The sequence below is a fragment of the Antechinus flavipes genome, chromosome 1, assembly GCF_016432865.1.
Source record: "Antechinus flavipes isolate AdamAnt ecotype Samford, QLD, Australia chromosome 1, AdamAnt_v2, whole genome shotgun sequence".
NCBI classification, from domain to species: Eukaryota; Metazoa; Chordata; class Mammalia; order Dasyuromorphia; family Dasyuridae; genus Antechinus; species Antechinus flavipes.
Genome location: NC_067398.1, coordinates 342,521,319 through 342,535,833, shown reverse-complemented (window position 1 = coordinate 342,535,833; position 14,515 = coordinate 342,521,319). Strand labels below are relative to the sequence as shown.

The 14,515-nt window shown below is 44.0% G+C and overlaps 1 protein-coding gene and 1 long non-coding RNA gene across 4 annotated transcripts; one reads left to right on the top strand and one right to left on the bottom strand.

Moving 5' to 3' along the window:
• Positions 1-614: 614 nt before the first annotated feature.
• On the bottom strand, positions 615-12,950 carry GFER (growth factor, augmenter of liver regeneration). 3 transcript variants are annotated; one of them, XM_051969487.1, is made up of 4 exons: positions 11,306-12,950; positions 9,749-9,945; positions 7,841-7,913; positions 615-4,177 (listed from the first exon to the last, which is right to left on the bottom strand). In XM_051969487.1, the coding sequence occupies exons 1-4, from the start codon at positions 12,068-12,070 to the stop codon at positions 4,148-4,150; spliced, it is 1,065 nt and encodes a 354-aa protein (XP_051825447.1). In that variant the 5' UTR covers positions 12,071-12,950; the 3' UTR covers positions 615-4,147. The 3 variants fall into 3 exon arrangements, with proteins under 3 accessions (XP_051825447.1, XP_051825448.1, XP_051825446.1); XM_051969488.1 differs by lacking the exon at positions 7,841-7,913; XM_051969486.1 differs by lacking the exon at positions 615-4,177 and having other exon boundaries at positions 6,399-7,913.
• LOC127543417 (uncharacterized) lies at positions 12,825-14,271 on the top strand. The gene is made up of 2 exons (XR_007949230.1): positions 12,825-12,909; positions 12,943-14,271. It is a non-coding gene; the product is annotated as an uncharacterized LOC127543417 (long non-coding RNA).
• The last annotated feature ends 244 nt before the right edge of the window (positions 14,272-14,515 follow it).

The following is a 14,515-nucleotide window of genomic DNA, read 5'->3' as shown; positions in this document are numbered from 1 at the left end:
CTAACCTTGATTGCCTGACCTCTGGCATATTTGATTTGAGATCCAGTTTCTTCATCTGCAAATGAGTTTGGGCTGATTTCTTAGGTATGGTTGACTCATCTAGAATAGTGTCTCTTAGTTACACAGGAGAAAGTCTTGGGTGATCTCCATTCTCTCTTAGTGGCTCCACTTTTCAAAGGGGGTTCTGAGAGGATAGGTAACAATAGAGAAATAGCACCTAATGTGTGGGTCTGTGGGAAACATCTTGAGCATGCAGAGATGGGACAAAGTCCCATGGAGGAAGTTTCCACTGACTTAAGGGACATCTTGAATCTAGTATCTCATTCCCCAAAATGGTAACCTTTTTGGACTTTTGAGGCAATTTCTAGTCGGCCTTGGCTATGTGTTGGGATTCCAAAGACAGACCAGCTTCCTTAAAAAGCCCGAGTGACTCATCAGTTTTTAGCTTGTCAGAGCCCAGGTGGTGTTCTCTCCCAATTCAGTAACCACCCAATAAAAAAGGGATGTGAAACTAGCCCCCTCCCCAAGGGAGGAAGAGGCAGGGGAACAAAGAGACCACCAGAGCCTCAGGCATAAGAACTGGAATGACAGAGGCTGGAGTTGTGGTTTCCAAGTTTTCTCTCAGTTCTTCTTTCACTTTCCACATTTCTGATAGGAAAAAATTCAGATGATGCAGGATGGCTAGGCTAAATACACACGTGGTTGCCCACATACACATATGTAGAAGGGACACAGATAACCCTTATGCCATTTCTACAAAGGAAGTTTCTGGAGTAGATCTGAGTAAGATCAAACAGAACACTGGATACACTAGAAGGAATGGGGTATCATCTGAGGCAGGCAAGCTGGGGTGGGGATTTCAGAGATTTAGAACCTTAGGGCTAAGTGGACACTGCAAACTGACTAATCACAAACCAGTCATTTGGCAAATTTCAAATTTTACAACTATCCTTAACCCTTGTTACTACCAGTTTCTTTTTTTTTTTTTTTTCTTGTAGCCTGAGGCTATGGGGCAGAGAGCGCAAAGCAGTCTGCACTCTGGAATCAAGGCAGGTATCAATATGACCTGCATTGATCCTGGCCAAGAGAAGCCATTCCTGGTTTCTTGAATTCCACAGCATGTTTCATAGGACAGGGACCTGCTGGTACTTTACTGGGCCCACCATGCCATAAAATCCTTTTGGCACTTGAAGCCAAACAGCACCTTTATTCCTCTATGTTAGAAATAAGTTGGAGTTGACTCAATGACATTTTTACCAGTTCCTGAAGAAGCTATCATCCACTGACCCTAGCCAATGAGTTTCTACTGGAAACATTTCATGCTACTTGATTCCTCTTGACTGTCCCTGAGTTGGTTGTCCTGGTGTTCCCAAACCTTTTCTGGATGGAAATTCCCTATTTGCAGAAATAGGTGACTATGCTGTCCGCTTCTAGGGGTAATTGCAAAAGGGCAGATTCTGTCCTTAATAACAAGGGAGAGAGCATGGATTTATAAATTCAATTTTATAGCCGTTTATTACTCAAGTAATCTGGACAAATCACTACCATCTTTGCTCTCCCCTGATCCTACAAAAATTTACAAAGGGCTTTCTGGAGAGATGGGAAATTGTCCATTTTCCCTTTCCTGCCCATCCCTTTATCCAATTAGTTGCCAACATTTGTCAGTTCTCACCATCTCTCTCTTGCATCCACAGGCTTTTCCCTTCAATCTCAAAGCTTAGACTACTCAATTCAGGATCTCATCTCTCACCTGGATTATTTTAATACCCTCAATGCATCTACTTCCAATCTGTCTCTCCTTTTCAACCTAATCTCCCCATAGCTGCCAGATGAATATTTTCAAGATGCATCAGACTATGTTACTTGCTTGTTCAGAATTCTTCAGTGGCTCTCTAGTCTCTAGAATATTTACAGCCTAACTCCTATGAACTTTTCCTGACATTTCATGTCTTTTCCTATGGACATTTCAGCCAAACTGACCTGCTTGCTATTTCCTAAACATTCTTAATGGCGTTGCACTCATGGCCTGGATGCATACCCCCTCCACCACTTCAAAGAACTCTTTCCAAAAGATGGCTCATTTTACTCAATGCCTTTCCAGAACCATCTGGGTAGTTAAATGTTTTCTCCCTCAAATTATCTTTTACTTACCTGTAATCAAGTTGTATCCTCCCAATTCCTCCCCACCTCCCACCAACACAATGTAAGCTCCCAAAGGGCAGAGAATGTTTTCTTTGTATTCCCAAAGTCTTAAGAGTCTTTCATGTAATAAGTACTTAACCTTTGTTGACTGATTTTTAAGTGATTAAAAGTCTTGGACTTCATGTATTCTATATAAATTAAACCCCAAACACATATCCCCAACTGACTTTGGTCAAGGGGGGGTGAAATGTTTTTGGAGTAGGAAGGCTAAGTATGAGAGGCAATCAAATACAGGTTAAGGATGTGGACAGGTGGGCTGAACCATGTACTGTAGGGAAAGGGATGGCTACTGAGTCAAGGTGACCCAAGACCCCATTCCCTGCTATGGAAAACAAGTCTTTCATCACATGATGTAGTTGCTCTGCAAACTCTAAAGTGCTGTATAAATGTTGTCTGTTATTATTGTTTTCTATGTTCTTTACACAAAGACTGAAACTCTATTCTGTGAATTTGAATTTAGACAGGGCTGTGGCCAAGAGTCAGTCAGTCAACAAACATTTATTGAGCACCTATGTGTCAGTCACTGTTGCTAAATGTTGGAGATAAGGCTGAAAACAGAACCTGCCCTCTTGGAGCTTACACTCTAGTGGGAAAAGACAAGCAAATATGTACAAACAAGCTAAACAGAGATAAATTGGAGATAATCAATAGAGGGACAGGACCAGAGTTGAGAGATTAGGAAGTGCTTCCTATAAAAAGCAGGATTTTTAGCTGAGATCTGAAGGAAACCAGGAAGTAGTTATGAGGTAGAACATGCCAGGTATGGGAGATGATTAGTAAAATTGTCCTTTCAGGAATGGACTATCTTGTGCAAAGCACAGCAAGAGGGCCAGTGTGACCAGATAGAATACATGTAAAGGTGCAAGGTGTTTAGGACCACCAGAAAAGTGGAAGCACAAGTGACCTAGATTAGATTATGGAGTTTTTTTATAGTCAATCTTGGAGGGACTAAGGATTCACTGGGATCTATTGAATAGGGGTAGGGCACACTCAGACCCATTCTTCAGGAAAATCACTTGGTGGCTATCAGATTGGAGTGGGGAGAGACCTGAGGCAGTGAGACCCATCAACGGATTACTGCAATGGTATAGATGTGAAGTGATGAGGGCCTGTACCAAGGTGGTAGCAGTGTCAGAAAAAAGTGAAAGGGGCCTATTTGACAAGATTTTGCAAAGGTGAAAATGGTAAGTGTGGGTAATAGCCTGGACATAAGGTTGAGAGATGGTAAGGGGTCAAGAATTTCACTGGGAGAGCCTGGAGGACCGGGAGGATAGTGATGCTCTTAACATTAATAGGGAGATTTAGTAAAGGGAAAGTTGGGGAAGGGGAAAAAAAAAAAAAAAGAGTTCAAAAGAATGTTTTCCAATCCCAACATTGGCAGTCAGAATGTTTCCTTCAAAGTAGCCTTCGCAAGGATAAAAGTGCCCTTTCATACCAAAAAAAAAAAAAAAAAAGTTCCTACTTTCGGTAGGATCAGCCAGAAGTTGAAGCCTACTTTGAGCATAGGGCTCAAATTTACAAAGTGATTTTGTTATTCGTTATCTTAATTGATCCTTATAATAGCCTATGAGAAAGGTAGGATAAGATTTATAATCTTTCCAATAAGAATACAGGCTCAAATGTAAAAATATTTATCCAAGGCTAGAAATCAGGGCTGAGATCAACTCTCATGTCTTCCTGACTCCTAAGTTGTGTGTTTTCCTGTATGTCACACTGCTTATATCCAGGGCTCCACAGGGATCTGGCATTCAATTGGGTGGAGATAATGTTCCCCTCTTCCTCCAGCTACAGAAAAAAAAAAAATCTCCCAATGTTTTCTGCAGGGCCCAAACCTAGCCCCAATGAGTTGCATGATGCAAATATCAGATGCACATATGGGTCACATAGAGCCAGTCTTCCCACACTGTTCCATCAGGAGTAGGTAGATGAAGGCCAAGTTCCTTTTTCAGCCCTCAGAATAGGGATGGAGATCGACCTAGATAATTATAGAATGTCAAAAGTTGAAAAAGTCCTGAGGTCACCTATTCCAACCTCTTCATTTTAAAAAAGAAGAAAACTGAGAAATAAGAGAAAGGTGAGTGACTAAAAGGTACATATCCTTTGAACTAGAGACTCCATTGCTGGGCTTATATACCAAAGAAGCCATTGATAAGAAAAAGTCCCCATATACTCCATTGGTAATCAAATAGTGGTCCATTCATGTAATAGAATATATTACTATGCTGTAAGAAATGATGTGTGATGAATACAGAAAAACATAGAAAATATCCATCAACTGATGCAGAGGGAGGCAGAACCAAGAAAATAATATACACAATAACAGTGTAAATGGAAAGAACAACATATCAAAACAACAAAAGTCCCAAAATGAAAAATGTTAATGAAGAGATATTAGAAGACACACCCAGCTCAATCTTTGTGGAGGTGGAAGGTCCACAGGTGTTATCCATCCAATGTTCTCAGACTTTTTCAATGTTTTCATCAGTCACTGATTTCTCCCCCCTCTCAAAAAAACACTATTTGTCATGGCAATGGGGATGTAAGGAACAGAAACTAACAAAAACTTATTTAAAAAATAAAAAAGGGAGAAAGTTAATTACTGCTAGCAGTAGGAAAGTGTAGATAAAAACTAAGGCTTCTAGAATCTTGTCAGCATTGTTTGTACCACATAACACTGCCTCCTCCTTAATGGAAAAAGGACAATTTCATTGCCCCCTCTTAATAACTACTCTCTGTGGATGGAAATTCTCCATTGTTATCTTATGCATAAAAATGTTTTTCATCACTTCATTAGATATGAAAGATGGAAAGGAACTTAAAATATTACCTACTCTAATTCTCTAATTTTAAACATGAGAAAGAAAATAATAAAGTGACTAGTTCAAGGTCAAAAACAGGTAGCAATCAGCAGCAATTCAATCCCAAGACTTTTACCATCAAATCTAGTGTTCTCTGTGGGTAAAAAGACTCTGAAAAGTCATACCTTCTGTGTATATGGTGGTGGGAGCTCAGGGAGAAGGGTCTATGCCAGATCGAGTTAAGAGAAAACCTGAACTAGGGAGGTCTGAAATACTACTGGACTCAAGAGTCTCTTATCTACTTAATGAAAATTATCCAAGAGCTCAAGACATTCCCAGCAATCAAAAAAAAATATAGTGGGAATGCTCTGGGGTTTTAAAGTAGAAGGCACAGTAGTCTGGGAGACTAAGGAAAGGGAAATGGATCTACTTACTGATGATTACTACTCGCACAGAGCTTCTGCTTCTCTTAGGTCTGGAGGCAAAGCAGCTAAGCTTTAACTTACTGGGTAACCTTAGGCAAGTGCTTTTTCCTCTCTGAGCCTATCTCCTCTGAAAATCAGAGAATGACATTGGGATGTAAGAGAAGTGTTGGATTTGTAGTTAAGAAATCTGTTTTTGAATAACAACTCTAAAAAATAACTATGTCTATGGCTAAATCACAAATTCTCTAAGGTTTAATTCCTCCACCTATAAAAAACAGTGAAAACTCATTTCCTACCTCCCCAAAAGCAATGCTGCTAGTGCTACTTTTGACCTTGTACCAAGCCCCCAAACCATTGAAATAAGAGCTCAGATTTTTCCTCTTGGCCCTAACAAACTCAAAGTTTCTCATAGTGTGACCACCATGAGAAAAGAGCTCTAGAGAACCTCAGACAACGTGACATTATGATTAGATATTTTTTAAGGTTTCCTCTCTTTGGAGTGTCTGTGATTCTGTGATTAAGTGGTTGGTAAGGCAGGATTGCAGATGCAGGGCATGGAGGTGGGCACACACAAGAGGGGTGAAGGAGGTGACATGTTCCTCACCTGGACATTCTCAAGCTAGCTGGGAGGATCTTTGGGGATAGAAACAGAAGCCATAAGTTGTCCCCACCCAAGATCCATCTGTAACCAATCTATAGCAATCCCAGAATCAAGACTTTCTGTCCTAGACCTTGGCCATTTCCAGGCTTTGGGGATTTTTGATATTTCTATGATTTTCTAGCCAAATTCTGTTTAAAAAACAAAACAAAATCAATCACCACACTTCAGTTTTACAGGGGGGAGAGGGAAAGGGTAGCCTAAGCAGCCCAACCCCCAAACACCGGATCTCTCTCTGACCTTTAACAGTCACTGGTTCCTGTTTCTTGGCAAGCCTAAGTTTTTTGAAAAATCCCAACATCATTCAGGCTGAACTAAAGAGCATAAAACATTTAATTTATTTAGTCAAGAGAGATGACAGCAGATTAAGAGGCTTGAGATACTACCCTAATTTCTCAGATTTCAGGCATGCAGCTGAGGCTGGGACTACTGACCCCTTGCTGCTTGAGGTAGTCTTACTCTCTCACCCCAACCTCAGCCACAGCTCAGGACCTTACTAAATTGGCTTTATCAGAGCTGGGAGGTTAAACAATCATGGAAGACTAAAGTTCTGTAATCAATGACAGCAATCACTTTCTGCTTCAGATAACATAATTCCTGGAGAAGAACTGTTCAGATTAACTCTTATGAATCAGGACCCACTCACCACACTGATCTAAAACTTCAATTCCTTCCACATATAGATGTGTGTCTGCAGACCAGGAAGGAACTTAATATGTCTCCCCCCAGCAAAAAGCTCTTGATCCAGGCTGTCATATAACACATCAGCTGCTTCAGACACCTCAATCAGAGTAACTTTTGGTTTTATTCTTGGCTCTACCACAGAGTGAGAGAATGCCCTGGGAGGCACATCTGGGTTGTGCCCGGCACCCACCAGTCTATACAAATCACAAAGACCTTAATCAAATTACAGAAAATAAATCATGTTCAGTTCCATGACAGCCAGACTCTCTGAAGGCAATGAGAACCTTATTAGGAGAATCATGACGTGAATATGAAATGGTTTAAAGAAAAAACCCCATAGAATGGAGACATTTCCACCTGAGGCTTTTCTCCAAAAAAGCAAACTGCAACAGAGTTGTATTTCAGGCCCCTCGTAAGATCATCCTGTGCTGTGGGTACACAAAAATTGAGGAAGGCTGTGTATGAGCTCAGCCAGGGAGCTCACTTACAGGGGATGGAAGCTAAGGACTTTGATGAGGATCCTGACTAGCCACACTTCCCCCAACCCAGACCCCCCAGGGCCTTGCTACAGACATGGACAGGAGACACAAGGGCAAAAAGGCCATAGATATCTGTAGCAGCCCCTATCAGAGGTGGGTAGTCGATGAGAATGGGAGAGAGCTGAGCTTTGAGGGAAGAGGCTGTGCTGATTAAAAGTTATCACAAACCCCAGCCAGACCCTTGCTATGGGCTGCCACTGATCTCTGGTAGCAAAAGACCAGACTCAGTAGAGGGGAAACAAAGGACTGATTCATTCCTGGACTAAAAAGGAAGAAATAACTTGGGGAATGAGGTTCCTCAGAAACTTGTCAGCCCATGAAGCTCACAGACATGGTCAGCCAAGGCACTGACAGCAACACTGGCTGCATTGCCCTTTAATAATCTCACACTGAGCAAGCCCTGAGGGAGGATGCTATGCCTTCCTCCCCCTGGAGCCTGCCCCTCTAATCACAAGAGCCGTCCTTCCAGCCATCCCGCCATCGCTCGTCCACACGAGCACAGTCAAACGCAGGCTTCCCTAGCTTCAAATTCACCTCGTTGTGTAGGCGGCAGAGCCACTGGGTGAACCTGCTCCGACTGCTGGTGTCTGGCTGGTTTCTGCTCAACCTGCAGGAGAACGGGGCAGCACAGGGAGGATCAAGAAAGAGTGTGTGTGAGGGAAGCCTGGATCCTATCATGTCATCCCTGAAGCAGCTTGGATATGAACCCCTCCTCCCGCACTGGGGCCTTCCATGATCTAGACCATGCGACTCTCTAAGAAAGTCCTAATTTTTGGTCCTCATACAGCACTGCAGAGATCCATTTTTCATGGGATCCTCTACTTTATAATCTAGCTTAAAAAATGAAGCCTAAATGGTACTTGGAGCTACAGTGTTTGCCCTTTCTCTGCACAGAGACAGAGAGGACAGACTGAAATGCTCGTTCTGGCTGACAGCAACAACTTTTTGCCCTCACTATTACTGAGACTTTGCTATTCTAAAAGATGGAATAGCATCTTTTACTTAAGAGGGCAGGATCAGCCCATGGCTAGGTCCCAGCCCTCTGGCACTCTTGAAATTCCCCTTGAATCTTATAAGTAATCCTAACTCTCAAGGATTCTTCTGCCACCCTTGCAGAAGTCCTTGAACTTCACAGAGGAACCCCTGCACATTTATGTTCAGTTCCCCTGAAGGCACTTTAACAAGAATAGAGTGGGAAAGGTGCCTCAGATATAGATCAAAACAAACAATCAGGCAGATTTATTGGGAAAACACCATTCAATATCCCCTTAAAACTTTAAAAGCAGAGTGCGCTCTTAGGAAACCTGTATTTTCTTCTAATACTTTCATCCAATAAGCCTTTCTGGCACGTATCTTATAAAACTCTTGGAAAGAGAACGATGAAGCCTCAGGAAGGGAATTACCCCTTATTATAAAACTTTACAAGCTCCTAACCTCAGGAAGGCCCGTCTCTCAAACTCTCACCCTGAGGCTTCCGGCAGAGAATAGAAGGGGTGGGGCAAATTAACATACCTCCTTGAACAAAGGTCTATTTTCTGAACTTTTTTGAACTCCCTTTTGCCCCAGCACATTTATGCCAACTATATTCCCTTTTACAAAAAGGATAAATAGCAGCTATAAATAGCTGAGCCTACTATAGTAGTCTAAGCATTTCTGGTAGCCAGAGCTTCTAACTCGTTAGGATCATGGGAAATGAGCAAAATCCCCTTCTGGCTTCTACTGCCACTACTGAGTCATACCCAAGTTAGGAAAATAGGTAAACTACGGGAAACAGCTTCAGTTCCTGCTAAAACCATGAAACAGGTTAGCACTTAACCCTTTAATTCCTTAAATAAAAGGTCTGGGATTATAGTAGATAGGAAGACTCTGGTCCCCTGATACACTGTTTTTCAAAGTGGGCATGAATAAGAAAGTCCTCTCTGGGAAATTCTTTGGAACAGTCACTAGTTATGAGAGTGAAGAGAGGTTTATTCAACCCTTACAGCACTGCTGATACAATCTTCAGATCCTTAATGAGGGAGGAACTCACTATTTTTCCAGGGTAGCCCATTTCACTTCTGCTGAACAACTCTTAGAAAATGTTTTCTCTGCACTGCCTTCTGAGTTAAGAGTAAGAAGGCAAACAGACCTCAGAGTTGAAGAAGCCAAACTTTGATAAAGATGAATCCAAAAGTCAGGCACCTCATCTCCCCTATCAGCCTACCTACATAATACACAAGCTCAAAAATGAGAGCCTGGGCAAGATAGATGACCTAAATTCTACAACTAGGAGTCAACCCGGGTCTCATAAACTTCTACTCTTTCTTAGGCTAAAGATATCTTTTTAGGGCCCTAGATGTAGCACTAAGACCTCATCTAAAATTCACAGGGTCCTTCCCTCACCTCCCCTCAGCTTATGAAACATGGGTAATCAGTATAGTGGCACATTCATATATGACTTGCCTTTTCCTTATATCTTCAGCACACTCATCACATGGGAAAAACTTGGAAAATAGATGTACAAACTGAGCCATTTCTTCCTGTTGGTCCAGGGTAGGGCAGTCGGGATAATAGGCAGCCATTGTGTGTAAGAAAGCCCAACTGTTTCGCCCCAGCTCTTCCCGATCCAGGGGGCAATCAGCTGGCAACTTGTTTTCCAACTGGGAAAGAAGGAAGGGAGATGAAGGCTTAGAAATTAAATTTCAGGCTAATTCCCATAGACCCAATTGTTTAACAACAAACTCCTTTGAGCAACCAGCAGAAAGTTCTAAATTACTTGAAAATCTCAGGCAAGAGGATTCTACTTTATTTTAGGCAAACTCACTTGTAGGCTCAGCAAAAGAAAAAGAATAAGAGTGTTTTTTGGAAAATTGTCTCACAGAACAAGAAGCAATGTTAAAAAAAAAAAAAAGTGTTTTGTTGTTTGGAGAAAGATAAGGGAAAAGGAGGGGAGGCAGCAGGGCCTGCAGGTGTTAAAGGCCTCAAGCTATTTTAAGAGTAGAGAAGAGAGAGGCAAGATTTAAATCTGCACTTCTTAAGCACTAATTCTAGCATTCTTCCTATCAAACCATGCTACTCACTAAGTCATTTCACCTCTCCAGAACTCAATTTTTCTCCTGTAATAATAATCTGAGTTATGTGGTGGTAAAAGCATTATTTTCATCTTACAAAACAGGAAATGGAGGCTCTGAGAGAGACTTGTAGAGTCTGCACCAACAACTTTCACTACATCGCACTATAAAGTGAGGGGGAAGGAGAAGGAAATAATCACATAAAGGAAATCTACGCTGCCAGAAAAGCTTTACAAATACTAGCTTATTTAATCCTTACAACAAACCCTTCCAGACACAGTTGAGGAAAATCAGGCAAATAGAAATGACCTGACCACAGCTGGATTTGAATTTGGGTCTATGTCAACGTCTAAGTGACGTCAATGGATCCTTCAAGCTATAACTCCCATGTCTTTTTTACTTCAGACTAAAGAACAGGGGTGGGCGGGCCGGCATAAAAAAAAAAAATTCTATTTATTCAGTCGGCTCCTGTTTCCTGCTTCGGTGGGGATTCCATGGAGAACCAGGGCAATGGGAACCTAGAACACCTGGGTTTTCCGGGTTGGAGGGAATCAGAGTGAGGGGAAGGACCCAGGAGCCTCAAGCCCTTGGGTAAAGAACCAAGCAGGATCGCTCAGGGTGAGTCAAGTGTGAGGTGTTTCCTTAGGAGAAGAGGCACAGCAGCTAGAGAGAAGCCTGAGCCTAGAAGGGGGCGTGGGGATACCCACGTGCTTGGAGGGGAGGTCCAGAGATGGGGTATGTTGTGTGTCCCGGGGAGAGAACAGTGTGACAGGAGCAGTTTGGAGATGGATGGGGGGAGGAAAACGCTATTTTGTGAGTTTGGTGAGCGGCCCAGGGGAGAAGGAAACGGGGGTCTCCTGGGTGTGGGGGCCGAGGAGCCAGGACTTTCGGGGAGGGCTTTTCCCTTCTCCAGCAATGCCCCGCTCCCCCGCAAGCGACCGGGCCTCACCGCGACCTGGATCTCGTTTTCCGAGGTCTCCCGCGCCTGCTGCGTCTTCATCCACGTCTTGAAGTCTACGCAGGCCCGACAGGGCCGCTTCCGCGTGGCGGGTTCCCCGGCCGCCCCAGCCGTCTCCGTCGCCGCCGCCTCCTTGGACTCTTGGGTCCGCGCGCCGCCCGGCAGGAAGGAGAAGAGGCTGGCGGGCGAGAAACGCCGACCTTCGCCGGGCGCCGCCATCTTGGTCATCCAAGGAATGCTGGGATAGGAGGCCTTGTAGGAGCGCAGGCGGGCAGCCTCCCTCAGCCTCCTCGCCAGCCGCAGCCCCAGCCTCAGCCCCAGCCCCGCCTTCGAGACCGCCCCGGGCTCCGGACACAGCCCCGCCCCCGCCTTGGTATTCTCGGAGCGGACCGCGGACACTCCATTCTCCAAATGGCCCGTCCCAGGTTCCCTCTTATGCTTCCTCCAGTAGAAGAGAAGCGTGGAACGGTGGCCATTCTTGCCTTTATGGCGTGTTTTGGCTCGGGTTTTGGGCGGGACCTTGGGCCGCTCCTTGGCTTGGCGCCTGTATGGGGACCTGGAGCGCGGGGACCTGGAGCGCGGGGACCTGGAGCGCGGGGACCTGGTGCGCGGGGACCTGGTGCGCGGGGACCTGGAGCGCGGGGACTTGTAGCGTGGGGACCTGTAGCGTGGGGACCTGTAGCGTGGGGACCTGTAGCGCCCGAACTTGGGACGTCGAAACCTGCCTCTCGCCGTCTGCAACCGAGCCACCTTCATCCCTAGGGCAAATCAGCCTGCCTTTTCCTCCTCCCTCCCTCAGACCTTCTCTCCTCTGTAAACCGGCCTCGACATGGTCGGTGCGAGAGGCAGGAAGCTGATCGTGCTACCCGGGAGCGAAACTCCTCGCGCCCTCGGCCAGCCGAGAGACTTCGCCGGGCTACCACAAGCGCCGGGCAACGCCACCGTTACAATGGGGCGGGGCTGTGACGTCGGGGAGGCTGGCTGGGGGCGGGGCAGAACGCCCGCCTGGTGTGGAAGTTCTTCACGTTCTCCGATAGTTATCCCCCCTGGCTGCCCATTTTTAGAGGGGCCTATTAGTGTGGAGCAAAAATCTCAACCCCGCCTTTTAATGGCCGTGAGACTGACACTTTTGCATCCGGGGCCTCGGGGTCCTGAGGGCTTAGACTAAATTTGATCTCGAAGGGTCTTTCCAACTCCATATCCCACCATCTTCCTGTTTGCCATCCACCCACAACACCCACAAGCTCTTGGAAGGCGGAACTGACCAGTGGTACCTTTCCCCAAAATTACCTTTTATTTCTGTCACCCCTGCAAGAACCTAATCTCCTTCCGGGCAGGACCTCTTTATTTTTATCTTTGTATCACCTAGGCCTTGCATACCTGGCAAGTTTGTAGGTGCTTGTTAAATGCTTGCTGATTGATTGATAGTAGGGCACAGTTCAGCAAACATTTATTAAGATCTATTAATTGAGAAAATGTATTTAAATACTTACAAATCATAAAGCATTGTATTCATTAGCTGTTATTGTTACTATAATTGAGGCACTCAGACATTATAAAGATGAAAATTGACAAAGCCCCTGCCTTCTAGGAGTGTACTCTTATCAAATCTCTGAGGAGGCTGTCAGTTGCTCTTATCAAATCTCTGAGGAGATGGTCAGTTCTCCTTGCTAGTTCATGGTCTTTCCCTTGTCCCTAAGTGTGACGGCATCCTTGCATTTCTCCTCCCAATGCGTGATTTCAATGATCACCTCTCTTTGGTTGCCTTCATTATTTGTATATTCAACTCTAATTTCTCCTCTGAGCTCTAGATCTACATATATCTCACCACTTGCTAGAAGTCTCTGTCTGAATGCTCAATTTGATGCCTCAAACTCCACCATATCCCAAGCTGAACTCACCATATTCTCCTCTAAACCCTATCTTCCTTTCAACTACCCTATTTCTCTTGTTGATTCTGCCATTCCCCCCAGTCATCTATACTCAAAACCAAGATACTATCTTTGACTTTTCCTTTTCCCTCATCCTCCTTGTCAACTCAAATGTCAAAGCTTGTCCACTTTTCCTCTTTGATATCTTCCATATCTCTTTTCTTTCACTCATTACCACCTCCCTAATTCAATCCCTGAATTATTGTAATAGTTTCCTAATCTGTTCCCTTATCTCACCTCTCCTATCCTTCACACTTTTGCCAAAGTAATCTTAATCAATAAGCCTATTAACCTCCTGAATGCCCGGCATTGTGCTAGAGATATAATGACAAAAGTCAAAATGCCTCTGCCTTATCAGAACTTTAATTTTAACTAGAGATGACATGCACACAGGAAAATATATGTGGAATATAGACAACATAAAGTCATTTTGAGGAAGGATACTAGCAGCTGGGAGGAATCAGAAAGGCTTCATGTATAAGATGGTGCTTAAGCTAAGTTTTAAAAGAAACCAGATGAGAAGGGAGAGCATCCAAACCATAGCAAAGGTCGGATCTCATTCTTCTGTCCATCTTTTGGGCTAACTTGTAAGATAAAATGAATGTTCCTTTTCCTGACATTTTAAAGATCCTTCTCTGTCTGATTCTTTCCGATTTTTCCCCTCCTTAATGCACATTATTACATTTCACAAACTATATACCAGTCATAATGAACTAGTTTTGTTCCCTGATCTTATCATGTGTTTCTCTGTGACTAAATTATCATCCTTTAGAGTGTCATTCAGGTGCCATCTCCTCCGGGAAGTCTTACAAAGTAAAGGAGAACGTAGGAGACACCACTGGATGCAAAATTATTTCCTGAATTCTTCCACTGAAACTTCTCTCTTGGGGCAGCTAGGTGGTGCAGTAGAAAGAGAACCAGTGCCCTCAGACACTTAACATTTCCTGGCTGTGTGACTCTGGGCAAGTCCCTTAACCCCAAGTGCTTCATCAAAAAAATAAAATAAAAAAGAAAGAAAGAAACTTATCTTTTCTCTAGTTTTCTTGGAGCGGGCATGGGGAATCTTTTCTGCCAAGAGCTATTTGGAGATGTGTATACATGTGTGACATTTGGATATTTTTGTATGTACGTATTTGCAGGCCATACAAAATTATCAACTTATACAACTCAAGCAGTGGGAGGTTGTTGTTCCTGGCTTTCAGCTCATCCCTGCGGTTGCCTTGGCAGATGATTCCGAAGCCTTATAGGGCCTGCAGGCTAGATGTTCTGA